The sequence below is a fragment of the Somniosus microcephalus genome, chromosome 5, assembly GCF_052327205.1.
Source record: "Somniosus microcephalus isolate GS21.2 chromosome 5, FLI_Smic_1.0, whole genome shotgun sequence".
Lineage (NCBI taxonomy): Eukaryota > Metazoa > Chordata > Chondrichthyes > Squaliformes > Somniosidae > Somniosus > Somniosus microcephalus.
This window is the reverse complement of record NC_140991.1, coordinates 8,883,383-8,897,886: the sequence shown is the minus strand read 5'-3', so window position 1 is coordinate 8,897,886 and position 14,504 is coordinate 8,883,383. Positions and strand designations below refer to the sequence as shown.

At 47.9% G+C, this 14,504-nt stretch overlaps 1 protein-coding gene across 5 annotated transcripts in view; it reads left to right on the top strand.

Moving 5' to 3' along the window:
• LOC147116858 (WD repeat-containing protein 97-like) overlaps positions 1-14,504 on the top strand; it is a 154,840-nt gene that overhangs the window by 20,572 nt on the left and 119,764 nt on the right. For all 5 annotated transcript variants that reach the window (XR_015078322.1, XM_085987268.1, XM_085987267.1 and 2 more), the window contains exon 4: positions 2,902-3,512. Coding sequence is in view for 4 of the 5 variants with exons in the window: in XM_085987268.1 (XP_085843394.1) it covers positions 2,902-3,512 (611 nt within the window). In the remaining variant the exon portion in view is untranslated. The remainder of the gene's footprint in view (positions 1-2,901; positions 3,513-14,504) is intronic.

Genomic DNA, 14,504 nt, shown 5'->3' with positions numbered 1-14,504 from the left:
CCACCTCCATCTGATCAGCTACCTCTGCTGTTTCCCTTCCTTCCCCTAGCCCACCTTCCAAACTTCCTCTAAGGTTCCCCCCTGTCATAGCCCTGAACTTGCACCTTTCTTTAGTTTCTCTCCTTTCTCCCCTCATGCCCTCTCTGAGCTCAAGTTGTCCATGAGACCACTTCCTGCTCCCTTGACCCTATTCCCACTAAACTGCTTACCACCCAACTTCCCTTCCGGGCTCCCATGTTAGCAGTGCCCGGTGGGGGGGGGGGGGTTGCCGTAGCAAGGAGCAGTGGGATCTGGGGGGATAGAATCATAGAATAGAATCATAGAATGGTTACAGCATGGCAGAAGGCCATTTGGCCCGTCGAGCCCGTGCCGACTCTCAGCAGGTCCCACTCCCCCGCCCTTTCCCCGTTGCCCTGCAAATTTTTTATCCAACTCCCTTTTGAAAGGTAAGATTGAGCCTGCCTCCACCACCCTTTCAGGCAGTGCATTCCAGATCATAACCACTCGCTGCGTAAAAAAGTTTTTTCTTACGTTGCCTTTGGTTCTTTTGCCAGTCACCTTAAATCTGTGTGGTCTGGTTCTCGACCCTTCCGCCAATGGGAACAGTTTCTCTCTATCTACTCTGTCCAGACCCCTCATGATTTTGAGCGCCTCTATCAAATCTCCTCTCAACCTTCTCTGCTCCAAGGAGAACAAACCCCAGCTTCTCCAGTCTATCCACAGAACTGAAGTCTCTCATCCCTGGAATCATTCTTGTAAATCTTTTCTGCACCCTGTCCAAGGCCTTCACATCCTTCCTAAAGTGCGGTGCCCAGAATTGGACACAATACTCCAGTTAGAGCCGAACCAGTGTTTTATAAATGTTCATCATAACTTCCACACTTTTGTACTCTATACTTCTATTTATGAAGCCCAGGATCCCATAAGCCTTTTTAACTGCTTTCTCAACCTGCCCTGCCATCTTCAACGATTCGTGCACATAATCCCCCAGGTCTCTCTGTTCGTGCACCCCTTTAGAATTGTACCATTTAGTTTACATTGCCTCTCCTCATTCTTTCTACCAAAATATATCACTTCACACTTTTCTTCATTAAATTTCATCTGCCACGTGTTCACCCACTTCACCAACCTGTTTATGTTATGGGTATGTCTCTATGACTCTATGTCTTCCTGAAGTCTATCACTCTCCTCCTCACTGTTCACTATACTTCCAAGTTTTGTGTCATCTGCAAATTTTGAAATTGTGCCCAGTACACCCACGTCCAAGTCATATATCAAGAAAAGCAATGGTCCTAGAACCGACCCCTGGGGAACCCCACTGTATACCTTCCTCCCGTCCGAAAAACAACCGTTCACCACTACTCTCTGTTTCCTGTCACTTAGCCAATTCCGTATCCATGCTGCCACTGTCCCTTTTCTTCCATGGGCTTCAACTTTGCTGGCCAGCCTATTATGTGGCCCTTTGTCAAACGCCTTTTGAAAATCCATGTACACCACGTCAACTGCATCACCCTCATCAACCCTCTCTGTTACCTCATCAAAAAACTCAAGCAAGTTGGTTAAACACGATTTGCCTTTAACAAATCCGTGCTGGCTTTCCTTAATTAATCCACATCTATCCAAGTGACTGTCAATTTTGTCCCTGATTACTGTTTGTAATACAGATACAGCAATCATTAAAAGTAGTGACGCAGGTTAATAAGGCAAAACAAAGCACGAGGGTTCATTTCTAGAGAAATGGAATTGAAAAACATAGAAGTTAGGTTAACCTTGGTTAGACCACACAAGGAGAACTGTGCACAATTCTGGTCACCATATTATTCTCCACTGGAGACGGTGCAAAAAGGATTTACTAGAATGATGCCAGAGCTGAGAGGTTACACCCATCAGGTAAGGCTGAACAGGCTGGGGCTCTTTTCTCTAGAAAAGAGAAGACTGAGAGGTGACCCGATAGAGGTCTTAAAAAAATTTGATAGGATAAACGTAGAGAAGATGTTTCCACTTGTGTGAGGAGACCAGAACTGGGGACCATAAATATAAGGTAGTCACTAATAAATCCAATCGGGAATTCAAGAGAAAGTTCTTTACCCAGAGAGTGGTGAGAATGTGGAACTTGCTACCACAGGGAGTGGTTGAGGCGAATAGTATAGATGCATTAAAGGGGAAGTTAGATAAACACATGAGGGAGAAAGGAATAGAAGGATATGCTGATGGGGCGAGATGAAGAGGGGTGGGCGGAGGCTGGTGTGGAGCAGAAACACCGGCATGGACCATTTGGGCCGAATGGCCTGTTTCTGTGCTGCACATTCTATACAACTCTATATAACGCAAGTTGTATGATTCTTGCCCTGGAAGGAGTTCAGCGAAGATTCACCAGGCTGACACCTGGGATGGCAGGAATGACGTATGAGGAGAGATTGGGTCGATTGGGCTTATATTCGCTGGAGTTTAGAAGAATGAGAGGGGATCTCATTGAAACTTATAACATTCTGACAGGACTGGACAGACTAGATGCAGGAAGGATGTTCCCGATGGTCGGGGAGTCCAGAACCAGGGGTCACAGTCTAAGGATAAGGGGTAGGCCATTTAGGACAGAAATGAGGAGGAATTTCTTCACCCAGAGAGTGGTGAACCTGTGGAATTCTCTACCACAGAAGGCAGTAGAGGCTAATTCATTAAATATATTCAAGAAGGAGTTGGATATATTTCTTAAGGTTAAAGGGATTAAGGGGTATGGGGAGAAAGCAGGGACCGGGTACTGAATTTGGATGATCAGCCATGATCGCATTGAATGGCGGAGCAGGCTCGAGGGACTGAATGGCCTACTCCTGCTCCTATCTTCTATGTTTCTATGTTTCTATTCTTTGATTCTCTGTATCCCATTTGTGCCGAATCCTGCAGATTAAGAGGTCCGATTGGAAGCCGCTGGACCTGGAGCACGGAATCCAGCACGTGCAGCGGGTAATGTTCAAGAAAGCCATCCACCACGTGATGTATAACGCCGCCACCAAGGAGTTCATCTGCATGGTGTCCAAAACGAGCGTCTACATCTACCACTGCGACGGCCGCAAGAAGCAGGAATTCAATCTGCGCGAGCCCCTGGAAGGGCTGGTGTATGCCCGGCAGATCAACCGCTACGTGGCTTGGAACACCTGCCCCCAGCTGAAGGTGCTGGGTGCGGACTTCCAGACCATCTCCACCAACCGGTCCAGGCAGAGCATCACCTGCTGCCTGTACAACGAGGACCTGAACAAGATCGTCACGGCCGGGATCGGAAACGTCTCCTCCTGGCACTTCTACTTCGGGTGCCGAGAGCTGATGTGCGACACCACCATCTCCAAAGGGCTGACGGAGCACGACGTCTTCACGGAGCTGGCGCTGGAGAGGGCCCCGGTCTCTTCAGCGGCATTGCCGCGCACTCAGCGCTGCTACGCGGTGTGTGGGACGGGCGTCGCTGTTGTCGACCTGCCCAAGGCAACCCTACTCACGTATGAGAAAAACCTGCACAACAGGTAACTCCACACTAATATAATAACAGAGAATGCTGGAAACACTCAGCAGGTCAGGCAGCATCCGTGGAGAGAGAAACAGAGTTAACGTTTCAGGTCTGTGACCCTTCGTCAGAACTGGAAAAAGTTAGAGATGTAACAGGTTTTAAGCAGGTGCAGAGGCAGGGAAAGGGTGGGTGGAGGGGAGGAAGGAACAAAAGGGACGGTCTGTGCTAGAATGGAAGGCAGGAGAGATTAAATGTTGCAAATGGGGATGGCAGAATCATCGACAGCTGCCGCCTGAAAAAATGGGGGCAGGGGTTATAGTGTGAAATTGTTGAACTCGATGTTGAGTCCAGAAGGCTGTAAAGTACCTAATTGAAAGATGAGGTGCTGTTCCTCGAGCTTACGTTGAGCTTCATTGGAACAGTGTAAGAGGTTGAGGACGTAGAGGTCAGAGTGGGAGTGGAGCGGAGAATTAAGGTGACAAGCGACCGGAAGCTCGGGGTCACCCTTATGGACTGAAATGAGGTGTTCCGCAAAGCGGTCACCTAATCTGTGACACACAGACACCTAGACACACAGCGAGATCCCAGACATACAGCGAGATCCCAGACACACAGCGAGATCCCAGACACACAGCGAGATCCCAGACACACTGAGTGCGAGTCATCAAAGAGTGCTGTGAGTTTGGGTAAGTGAGAGTTCTTTAATTGTTATTTCTCTTTAAATCATTCTTGATAAGATTACTTAAGCAGTTTAAGTAAAGGGGAAAAGTTAAATATTTGGGATTCTGTTGGTTTAAGAAGAGTAAAACAAGGTTACACTGCAGTAGGAGTAAATTGGCACAGCAGGCAGTGGAAACCAGTTTTCTAACCAATCAGCAGGGGTGACTCATTTGGCTGTAAACAAACAAACAGTATAAAAAGACCAGTCCTAGTGCGAGCAAGCACTGAGTGCAAGTCATCAAAGAGTGCTGTGAGTTTGGGTAAGTGTGAGTTTGGGTAAGTGGGGAGTTAGGTGCTCTTTTCAAACTTTAACTCTGTGGGTTGTAGTTAATAAGGCCTTTCTGGTGCAGAGTGACTGTTGGTAAACCATTTAACTGGTGTAACTAGAGGGATTGATTTAATTTAAATCCAATTAATTAAAGGGGATACTAGCATCTAAAATCGGGCAGAGGGTGTCCATAACTAACAATAAAAAATTTAATTAATTACATAGAATGGAGCAGGTGATGTGTTACTGTTGCGAGATGTGGGAGCCGGTGAACCCCATTGAGGCTCACGGTGATTACGTCTGTGACAAGTGTCTGCTGCTACAGGAACTCCAGCTCCGTGTTGATGAGCTGGAGTCTGAGCTTCAGACACTGCGACACATCAGGGAGGGGGAGAAGTACCTGGACTCTGTGTATCAGGAGGTGGTCACACCTATGAAGTTAATTAATTCAGATGTAGCCCATGGTCAGGGACAGGACGGTGTGACTATGAGTGAGGCAGGTACGGGGATCCAGGAGGTAGAGCTGGAGGAGCCGCAGCCCTTGCTCTTGTCCAACAGGTTCGAGGTTCTTACTCCCTGTGGGGACAGGAGCAGGGACTGCAGGGAGGATGAGCAACCTGGCCACAGCACCGTGGAACAGGGGGCCATTCAAGAGGGGGGAGTAAATAGAAATGTTGTAGTGGTAGGGGATAGTATTATTAGGGAGATAGATAGAGTTCTCTGCAGCCGAGAGCGAGAGTCCCGAAGGCTGTGTTGCCTACCCGGTGCCAGGGTTAAGGACATCTCCTCTGGGCTGGAAAGGAACTTGCAGTGGGAGGGGGTGGATCCAGTTGTCGTGGTCCATGTTGGTACAAACGACGTAGATAGGACTAGGAAGCCGGTTCTGTTAAAGGAGTATGAGCAGCTAGGGGTCAAATTAAAAAACAGAACCTCAAGGGTAATACCTGAGCCACGAGCGAATTTGGCTAGGACAAATAAAATTAGAGAGTTAAATGCGTGGCTCAAAGACTGGTGTGGGAGAAATGGGTTTTGCTTCCTGGGACACTAGCACCAGTACTGGGGCAGGAGGGAGCTGTTCCGTTGGGACGGGCTTCACTTGGCCAGTGCTGGGACTAGAGTCCTGGCGGATCATATAACTAGGGCTGTAGAGAGGGCTTTAAACTAACTAGTCGGGGGGAGGTTCCTAGAGAGCAAATAATAAAAATGACAACAGAGAAGGTCTTAGACTTAGGTAGCAGTGGGGAAATTAAAAACCAGAGCGTGTCAGGAAGGGGCAGAAGGTATGGAGTAAAAGGTAAAGTAATAAAAAGGGCAAAAGCAGGAACTAAGTGTCACAAAACATATTTGAAAGTTCTCTATCTGAGCATTCGTAACAAAATAGACGAGTTAATGGCACAAATAATTACATATGGGTATGATCTTGTGGCCATTACAGAAACATGGCTGCAGGGTGACAATGCCTGGGAATTAAACATACCAGGTTATTTAACGATCAGGAAGGACAGGCAGGAAGGAAGGGGAGGTGGGGTGGCTATGTTAATAAAGGAAGGAATCACTGTAATACAGAGAAATGATATTGGGTCAAAAGATCAGGATAATGAAACAGTTTGGGTGGAGGTAAGGAATAATAAGGGGAAAAAACCACTAGTGGGCATAGTCTATAGGCCTCCGAACAGTGGCAACTCTGTTGGACGGAGTATCAATCAGGAAATAGTTGAGGCTTGTAATAAGGGAACATCTATAATTATGGGGGATTTTAACTATCATATTAATTGGACAAATCAAATTGGGCAGGGCTGCCTTGAGGATGAGTTCATTGAGTGTATTAGGGATGGGTTTCTTGAGCAGTATGTAACTGAACCGACCAGGGGGCAAGCAACCTTAGATCTGGTCCTGTGTAACGAGACAGGATTAATTAAAAATGCCCTAGTAAAGGATCCCCTTGGAATGAGTGACCATAACATGGTTGAATTCCATATTCAATTAGAGGGTGAGAAGGTTGGATCTCAAACAAGCGTGCTAAGCTTGAATAAAGGAGACTATGAAGGTATGAGAGCGGAATTGAGTAGAGTGGATTGGGAAAATAGATTAAAGGGTAAGACGATACATGATCAGTGGTGTACATTTAAGGAGTTATTTTACAACTTCCAAAAAATATATATTCCACTGAGAAGAAAAGGGTGTAAAAGAAAAGACAGCCATCCGTGGCTAAGTAAATAAATTAAGGATAGTATTCGACTAAAAACAAGGGCATATAAGGTAGCCAAATCTAGTGGGAGGATAGAGGATTGGGAAAACTTTAAAAGACAGCAAAAAATAACAAAAAGATTGATTAAGAAAGGGAAGATAGATTATGAAAGTAAATTAGCAAAAAATATAAAAACAGATAGTAAGAGTTTTTATAGTTATATAAAAAGAAAAAGGGTGGCTAAAGTAAATGTTGGTCCTTTAGAGGACGAGACCGGGAAATTAATGGTGGGAAATATGGAGATGGCAAAAACACTGAATGAATATTTTGTATCAGCCTTTACAGTAGAGGACACTAAGAATATCCCAACACTGGACAAACAGGGGGCTATAGGGAGGGGGGAGCTAAACACGATCAAAATCACTAAGGAAGTGGTACTCTGTAAAATAATGGGACTCAAGGCGGATAAATCACCTGGACCTGATGGCTTACATCCTAGGGTCTTGGGGGAAGTGGCGGTAGGGATTGTGGATGCATTGGTAATAATTTTCCAAAACTACCTGGACTCAGCAAAGGTCCCGGCAGACTGGAAAACTGCAAATGTAACACCCTTATTTAAAAAGGGCAGTAGACAGAAGGCTGGAAACTATAGACCGGTTAACCTAACATCTGTGGTAGGTAAAATTTTGGAGTCCATTATTAAGGAGACAGTAACAGGACATTTGGATAATCATAATTTAATAGGACAAAGTCAGCATGGTTTTATGAAGGGGAAGTCATGTTTGACAAATTTGCTGGAGTTCTTTGAGGAAGTAACATATAGGGTGGATAAAGGGGAACCAGTGGATGTAGTGTATTTAGACTTCCAAAAGGCATTTGACAAGGTGCCACACAAAAGATTATTGCTTAAGATAAAAAATCACGGGATTGGGGGTAATATTCTGGCATGGATAGAGGATTGGCTATCTAACAGAAGGCAGAGAGTTGGGATAAATGGTTCATTCTCAGACTGGCAATCAGTAACTAGTGGTGTTCCGCAGGGGTCAGTGCTAGGTCCCCAACTCTTTACAATCTATATTAACGATTTGGAGGAGGGGACCGAGTGTAACATATCAAAGTTTGCAGATGATACTAAGATGGGAGGGAAAGTAGTGAGTGAGGAGGACATAAAAAACCTGCAAGGGGACATAGACAGGCTAAGTAAGTGGGCAGAGATTTGGCAGATGGAATACAATACTGGAAAGTGTGATGTTATGCACTTTGGCAGGAAAAATCGTAGAGCAAGTTATTATCTTAATGGCAAGAAACTGGAAAGTGCTGAAGTACAAAGGGATCTGGGGGTCCTGGTGCACGAAACTCAAAAGGTTAGTATGCAGGTGCAGCAAGTGATTAAGAAGGCCAATGGAATGTTGGCTTTCATTGCTAGGGGGATAGAATATAAAAATAGGGAGGTATTGCTTCAGTTGTACAAGGTATTGGTGAGACCGCACCTGGAATACTGCATACAGTTTTGGTGTCCATACTTAAGAAAAGACATACTTGCTCTCGAGTCAGTACAAAGAAGGTTCACTCGGTTAATCCCGGGGATGAGGGGATGGACATATGAGGAGAGGTTGAGTAGATTGGGACTCTACTCATTGGAGTTCAGAAGAATGAGAGGCGATCTTATTGAAACATATAAGATTGTGAAGGGGTTGGATCGGGTGGATGCGGGGAGGATGTTCCCGATGATGGGTGAAACTAGAACTAGGGGGCATAGTCTTAGAATAAGGGGCTGCTCTTTCAAAACTGAGATGAGGAGGAACTACTTCACTCAGAGGGTGGTAGGTCCATGGAATATGCTGCCCCAAAAAGCTGTAGAAGCTACATCATTACATAAATTTAAAACAGAAATAGACAGTTTCCAAGAAGTAATGGGAATTAAGGGTTACGGGGAGCGGGCAGGAATTTGGACATGAGTCTAGGTTCGGATCGGACATGGCCCTGTGGGTGGCGGAGCGGGCCCAGGGGCCGTGTAGCCTGATCCTGCTCCTATTTCGTGTGTCTAATTCTGTTAGATTCAGGAGATGGTTCTGTGATAGTAGATTGGCGGTTAGGATCAGATCAGCCATGATCTTATTGAATGGCGGAGCAGGCTCGAGGGGCCAATTGGCCTACTCCTGCTCCTATTTCTTTTGTTCTTATGTTCTGATCCTAGACACACAGCGAGATCCCAGACAGACAGCGAGATCCCAGACGCACAGCGAGATCCCAGATGCACAGCGAGATCCCAGACGCACAGCGAGATCCCAGGCGCACAGTGAGATCTCAGACAGACAGCGAGATCCCAGACAGACAGCGAGATCGCAGACAGACAGCGAGATCGCAGACAGACAGCGAGATCCCAGACAGACAGCGAGATCCCAGACAGACAGCGAGATCCCAGACACACAGCGAGATCCCAGACACACAGCGAGATCCCAGACACACAGCGAGATCCCAGACACACAGCGAGATCCCAGACAGACAGCGAGATCCCAGACACATAGCGAGATCCCAGACAGACAGCGAGATCCCAGACACACAGCGAGATGCCAGACACACAGCAAGATGCCAGACACACAGCAAGATCCCAGACACACAGGGTGACTTTAATCTACATATAGATTGGGCCAACCAAATTAGTAACAATACTGTGGAGGAGGAATTCCTGGCGTGTTTACGGGATGGTTTCCTGGACCAATATGTCGAGGAACCAACCAGAGATCAGGCCATCTTAGACTGGGTATTATGTAACGAGAAAGGATTAATTAGCAATCTTGTTGTACGAGGCCCCTTGGGTCGGAGCGATCATAATATGGTCGAATTCTTCATTAAGATGGAGAATGAAGTAGTTGACTCAGAGACAAGGGTCCTCAATTTAAATAAAGGAAACTACGATGGTCTGAGGAGCGAGTTGGGTAGGATTGAGTGGGGAATGGCGCTCAAAGGGTTGACGGTGGATAGGCAATGGCAAACATTCAAAGACCAAATGGATGAGCTACAGAATTTGTTCATCCCAGTTTGGCATAAAAATAAAACAAAAAAGGTGACTCAACCGTGGCTAACAAGGGAAATTAGGGATAGCATAAGATCCAAGGAGAGGACATATAAATTGGCTAGAAAAAGCAATAATCCTGAGGATTGGGAGCAGTTTAGGAGTCAACAAAGGAGGACAAAAGGATTAATTAAGAAAGGGAAAATAGAATATGAGAGTAAGCTAGCAGGAAACATAAAAACTGACTGTAAAAGCTTTTATAGATATGTGAAGAGAAAAAGATTAGTGAAGTCAAGCGTAGGTCCCTTACAGTCAGAATCAGGGGAATTTATAATGGGAAACAAGGAAATGGCAGACCAACTAAATACATACTTTGGTTCTTCACAATGGAGGACACAAATAACCTCCCAGAGATGCTGGGGAACATAGGGTCTGATGAAAGAGAGGAACTGAAAGAAATCAGTATTTGTAGGAAAATGGTGTTAGGAAAATTGATGGGACTGAAGGCCGATAAATCCCCAGGGCCTGATGGTCTACATCCCAGGGTACTTAAGGAAGTGGCCCTAGAGATAGTAGATGCATTACTGGTCATCTTCCAGAACTCGATAGACTCTGGAACGGTACCCATGGATTGGAGGGTAGCTAATGTTACCCCACTATTCAAAAAAGGTGGTAGAGAAAAAGCGGGGAATTATAGACCGGTAAGCCTGACATCGGTAGTGGGGAAAATGCTAGAGTCTATTATAAAAGATGTAATAGTAGAGCACTTGGAAAGCAGTGACAGGATCGGACAAAGTCAACATGGATTTACAAAAGGTAAATCATGCTTGACTAATCTACTGGAATTTTTTGAGGATGTAACTGGTAAAATAGATAAGGGAGAACCAGTGGATGTGGTGTATTTGGACTTTCAGAAGGCTTTCGATAAGGTCCCACACAAGAGATTAGCGTGCAAAATTAAGGCACATGGGATTGGGGGCATGGTATTGACTTGGATAGAGAACTGGTTGGTGGACAGAAAGCAAAGAGTTGGAATAAACGGGTCGTTTTCCGAGTGGCAGGCAGTGACTAGTGGGGTACCGCAGGGATCGGTCCTAGGACCCCAGCTGTTCACAATATATATTAATGATCTGGACGAGGGAATTGGATGTAATATCTCCAAATTTGCAGACGACACAAAGCTGGGTGGGAGGGTAAGCTGCGAGGAGGATGTCGGGAAACTCCAGTGTGATTTGGACAGGTTGGGTGATTGGGCAGAAACATGGCAAATGCACTATAATGTGGATAAATGTGAGGTTATCCACTTTGGTGGCAAAAACAGGAAGGCAGATTATTATTTGAATGGCAATAGATTGGGAGAAGGGGAAGTGCAAAGAGACCTGGGTGTTCTTGTGCACCAGTCGCTGAAGGTAAGCATGCAGGTGCAGCAGGCGGTTAAGAAGGCAAATGGTATGTTGGCCTTCGTAGCAAGAGGGTTCGAGTACAGGAACAAGGATGTCTTGCTACAGTTGTACAGGGCCTTGGTGAGACCGCACCTTGAGTATTGTGTGCAGTTTTGGTCACCTTACCTGAGGAAGGACGTTCTTGCCATGGAGGGAGTGCAGCGAAGATTCACCAGGCTGATACCTGGGATGGCAGGAATGACGTATGAGGAGAGATTGTGTCGATTGGGCTTATACTCACTGGAGTTTAGAAGATTGAGAGGGGATCTCATCGAAACCTATAAAATTCTGTCAGGTCTGGACAGACTAGATGCAGGAAGGATGTTTCTGATGGCCGGGGAGTCCAGAACCAGGGGCCACAGTCTAAGGATAAGGGGTAAGCCATTTAGGACTGAAATGAGGAGGAATTTCTTCACCCAGAGAGTGGTGAACCTGTGGAATTCTCTGCCACAGAGGGCGGTGGAGGCTAGTTCATTAAATATATTCAAGAAAGAGTTGGATATATTTCTTGAGGCTAAAGGGATCAAGGGATATGGGGAAAAGGCAGGGACAGGGTACTGAATTTGGATGATCAGCCATGATCACATTGAATGGCGGAGCAGGCTCGAAGGGCCGAATGGCCTACTCCTGCTCCTATCTTCTATGTTTCTATGTTTCTATCCCAGACAGACAGCGAGATCCCAGACAAACAGCGAGATCCTAGACAGACAGCGAGATCCTAGACAGACAGCGAGATCTCAGACAGACAGCGAGATCCTAGACACACAGCGAGATCCCAGACAGACAGCGAGATCCCAGACAGACAGCGAGATCCCAGACAGACAGCGAGATCTCAGACAGTCAGCGAGATCCCAGACACACAGCGAGATCCCAGACACACAGCGAGATCCCAGACACACAGCGAGATCCCAGACACACAACGAGATCCCAGACACACAGCGAGTTCCCAGACAGACAGCGAGATCCCAGACAGACAGCGAGATCCACGACGCACAGCGTGATCCCAGACACACAGCGAGATCCTAGACACACAGCGAGATCCTAGACACACAGCGAGATCCTAGACACACAGCGAGATCCCAGACAGACAGCGAGATCCCAGACAGACAGCGAGATCCCAGACAGACAGCGAGATCCCAGACAGACAGCGAGATCCCAGACACACAGCGAGTTCCCAGACACACTGCGAGATCCCAGACAGACTGCGAGATCCAAGACAGACAGCGAGATCCCAGACACACAGCGTGATCCCAGACACACAGCGAGGTCCCAGACACACAGCGAGATCCCAGACAGACAGCAAGATCCCAGACAGCGAGATCCTAGACACACAGCGAGATCCCAGACACACAGCATGATCCCAGACACACAGCGAGATCCCAGACACACAGCAAGATCCCAGACAGACAGAGAGATCCCAGACAGACAGCGAGATCCCAGACACACAGCGAGATCCTAGACAGACAGTGAGATCCCAGACAGACAGCGAGATCCCAGACACACAGCGAGATCCTAGACACACAGCGAGATCCTAGACACACAGCGAGATCCTAGACACACAGCGAGATCCCAGACAGACAGCGAGATCCCAGACAGACTGCGAGATCCTAGACAGACAGCGAGATCCTAGACAGACAGCGAGATCCTAGGCATACAGCGAGATCCCAGACACACAGTGAGATCCAAGACACACAGCGAGATCCCAGACAGACAGCGAGATCCCAGACAGACAGCGAGATCCCAGACAGTTAGATCCTAGACAGACAGCGAGATCCTAGACAGACAGCGAGATCCTAGACACACAGCGAGATCCCAGACACACAGCGAGATCCCAGACACACAACGTGATCCCAGACAGACAGCAAGATCCCAGACAGACAGCGAGATCCCAGACACACAGCGAGCTCGCAGACACACAGCGAGATCCTAGGCAGACAGCGAGATCCTAGACAGACAGTGAGATCCCAGACGCACAGCGAGAACCCAGATGCACAGCGAGATCCCAGACGCACGGCAAGATCCCAGACCCACGGCGAGATCCCAGACGCACGGCGAGATTCCAGACGCACAGCGAGATCCCAGACACACAGCGAGATCCCAGACACACAGCGAGATCCCAGACACACAGCGAGATCCCAGACACACAGTGAGATCCCAGACAGACTGCGAGATCCCAGACACACAGCGAGATCCTAGACAGACAGCGAGATCCCAGACAGACAGCGAGATCCCAGACAGACAGCGAGATCCCAGACAGACAGCGAGATCCCAGACACACAGCGAGATCCTAGACACACAGCAAGATCCTAGACACACAGCAAGATCCTAGACACACAGCGAGATCCCAGACAGACAGCGAAATCCCAGACAGACTGCGAGATCCTAGACAGACAGCGAGATCCTAGACAGACAGCGAGATTCTAGACAGACAGCGAGATCCCAGACACAGTGAGATCCTAGACACACAGCGAGATCCCAGACAGACAGCGAGATCCCAGACAGACAGCGTAATCCCAGACAGACAGTGAGATCCTAGACAGACAGCGAGATCCTAGACAGACAGCGAGATCCCAGACACACAGCGAGATCCCAGACACACAACGTGATCCCAGACAGACAGCGAGATCCCAAACAGACAGCGAGATCCCAGACATACAGCGAGATCGCAGACACACAGCGAGACCCTAGACAGACAGCGAGATCCTAGACAGACAGTGAGATCCCAGACGCACAGCGAGATCCCAGATGCACAGCGAGATCCCAGATGCACGGCGAAATCCCAGACGCACGGCGAGATCCCAGACGCACGGCGAGATCCCAGACGCACGGCGAGATTCCAGACGCACAGCGAGATCCCAGATGCACAGCGAGATCCCAGACACACAGCGAGATCCCAGACACACAGCGAGATCCCAGACACACAGTGAGATCCCAGACAGACTGCGAGATCCCAGACAGACAGCGAGATCCCAGACACACAGCGTGATCCCAGACACACAGCGAGGTCCCAGACACACAGCGAGATCCCAGACAGACAGCGAGATCCCAGACACACAGCGAGATCCCAGACACACAGCGAGATCCTAGACACACAGCGAAATCCTAGACACACAGCGAGATCCCAGACAGACAGCGAGATCCCAGACAGACAGCGAGATCCCAGACAGACTGCGAGATCCTAGACAGACTGCGAGATCCTAGACAGACAGCGAGATCCTAGACAGACAGCGAGATCCTAGACAGACGGCGAGATCCCAGACAGACGGCGAGATCCCAGACAGACGGCGAGATCCCAGACAGACGGCGAGATCCCAGACAGACGGCGAGATCCCAGACAGACGGTGATATCCCAGACAGACGGTGAGATCCTAGAC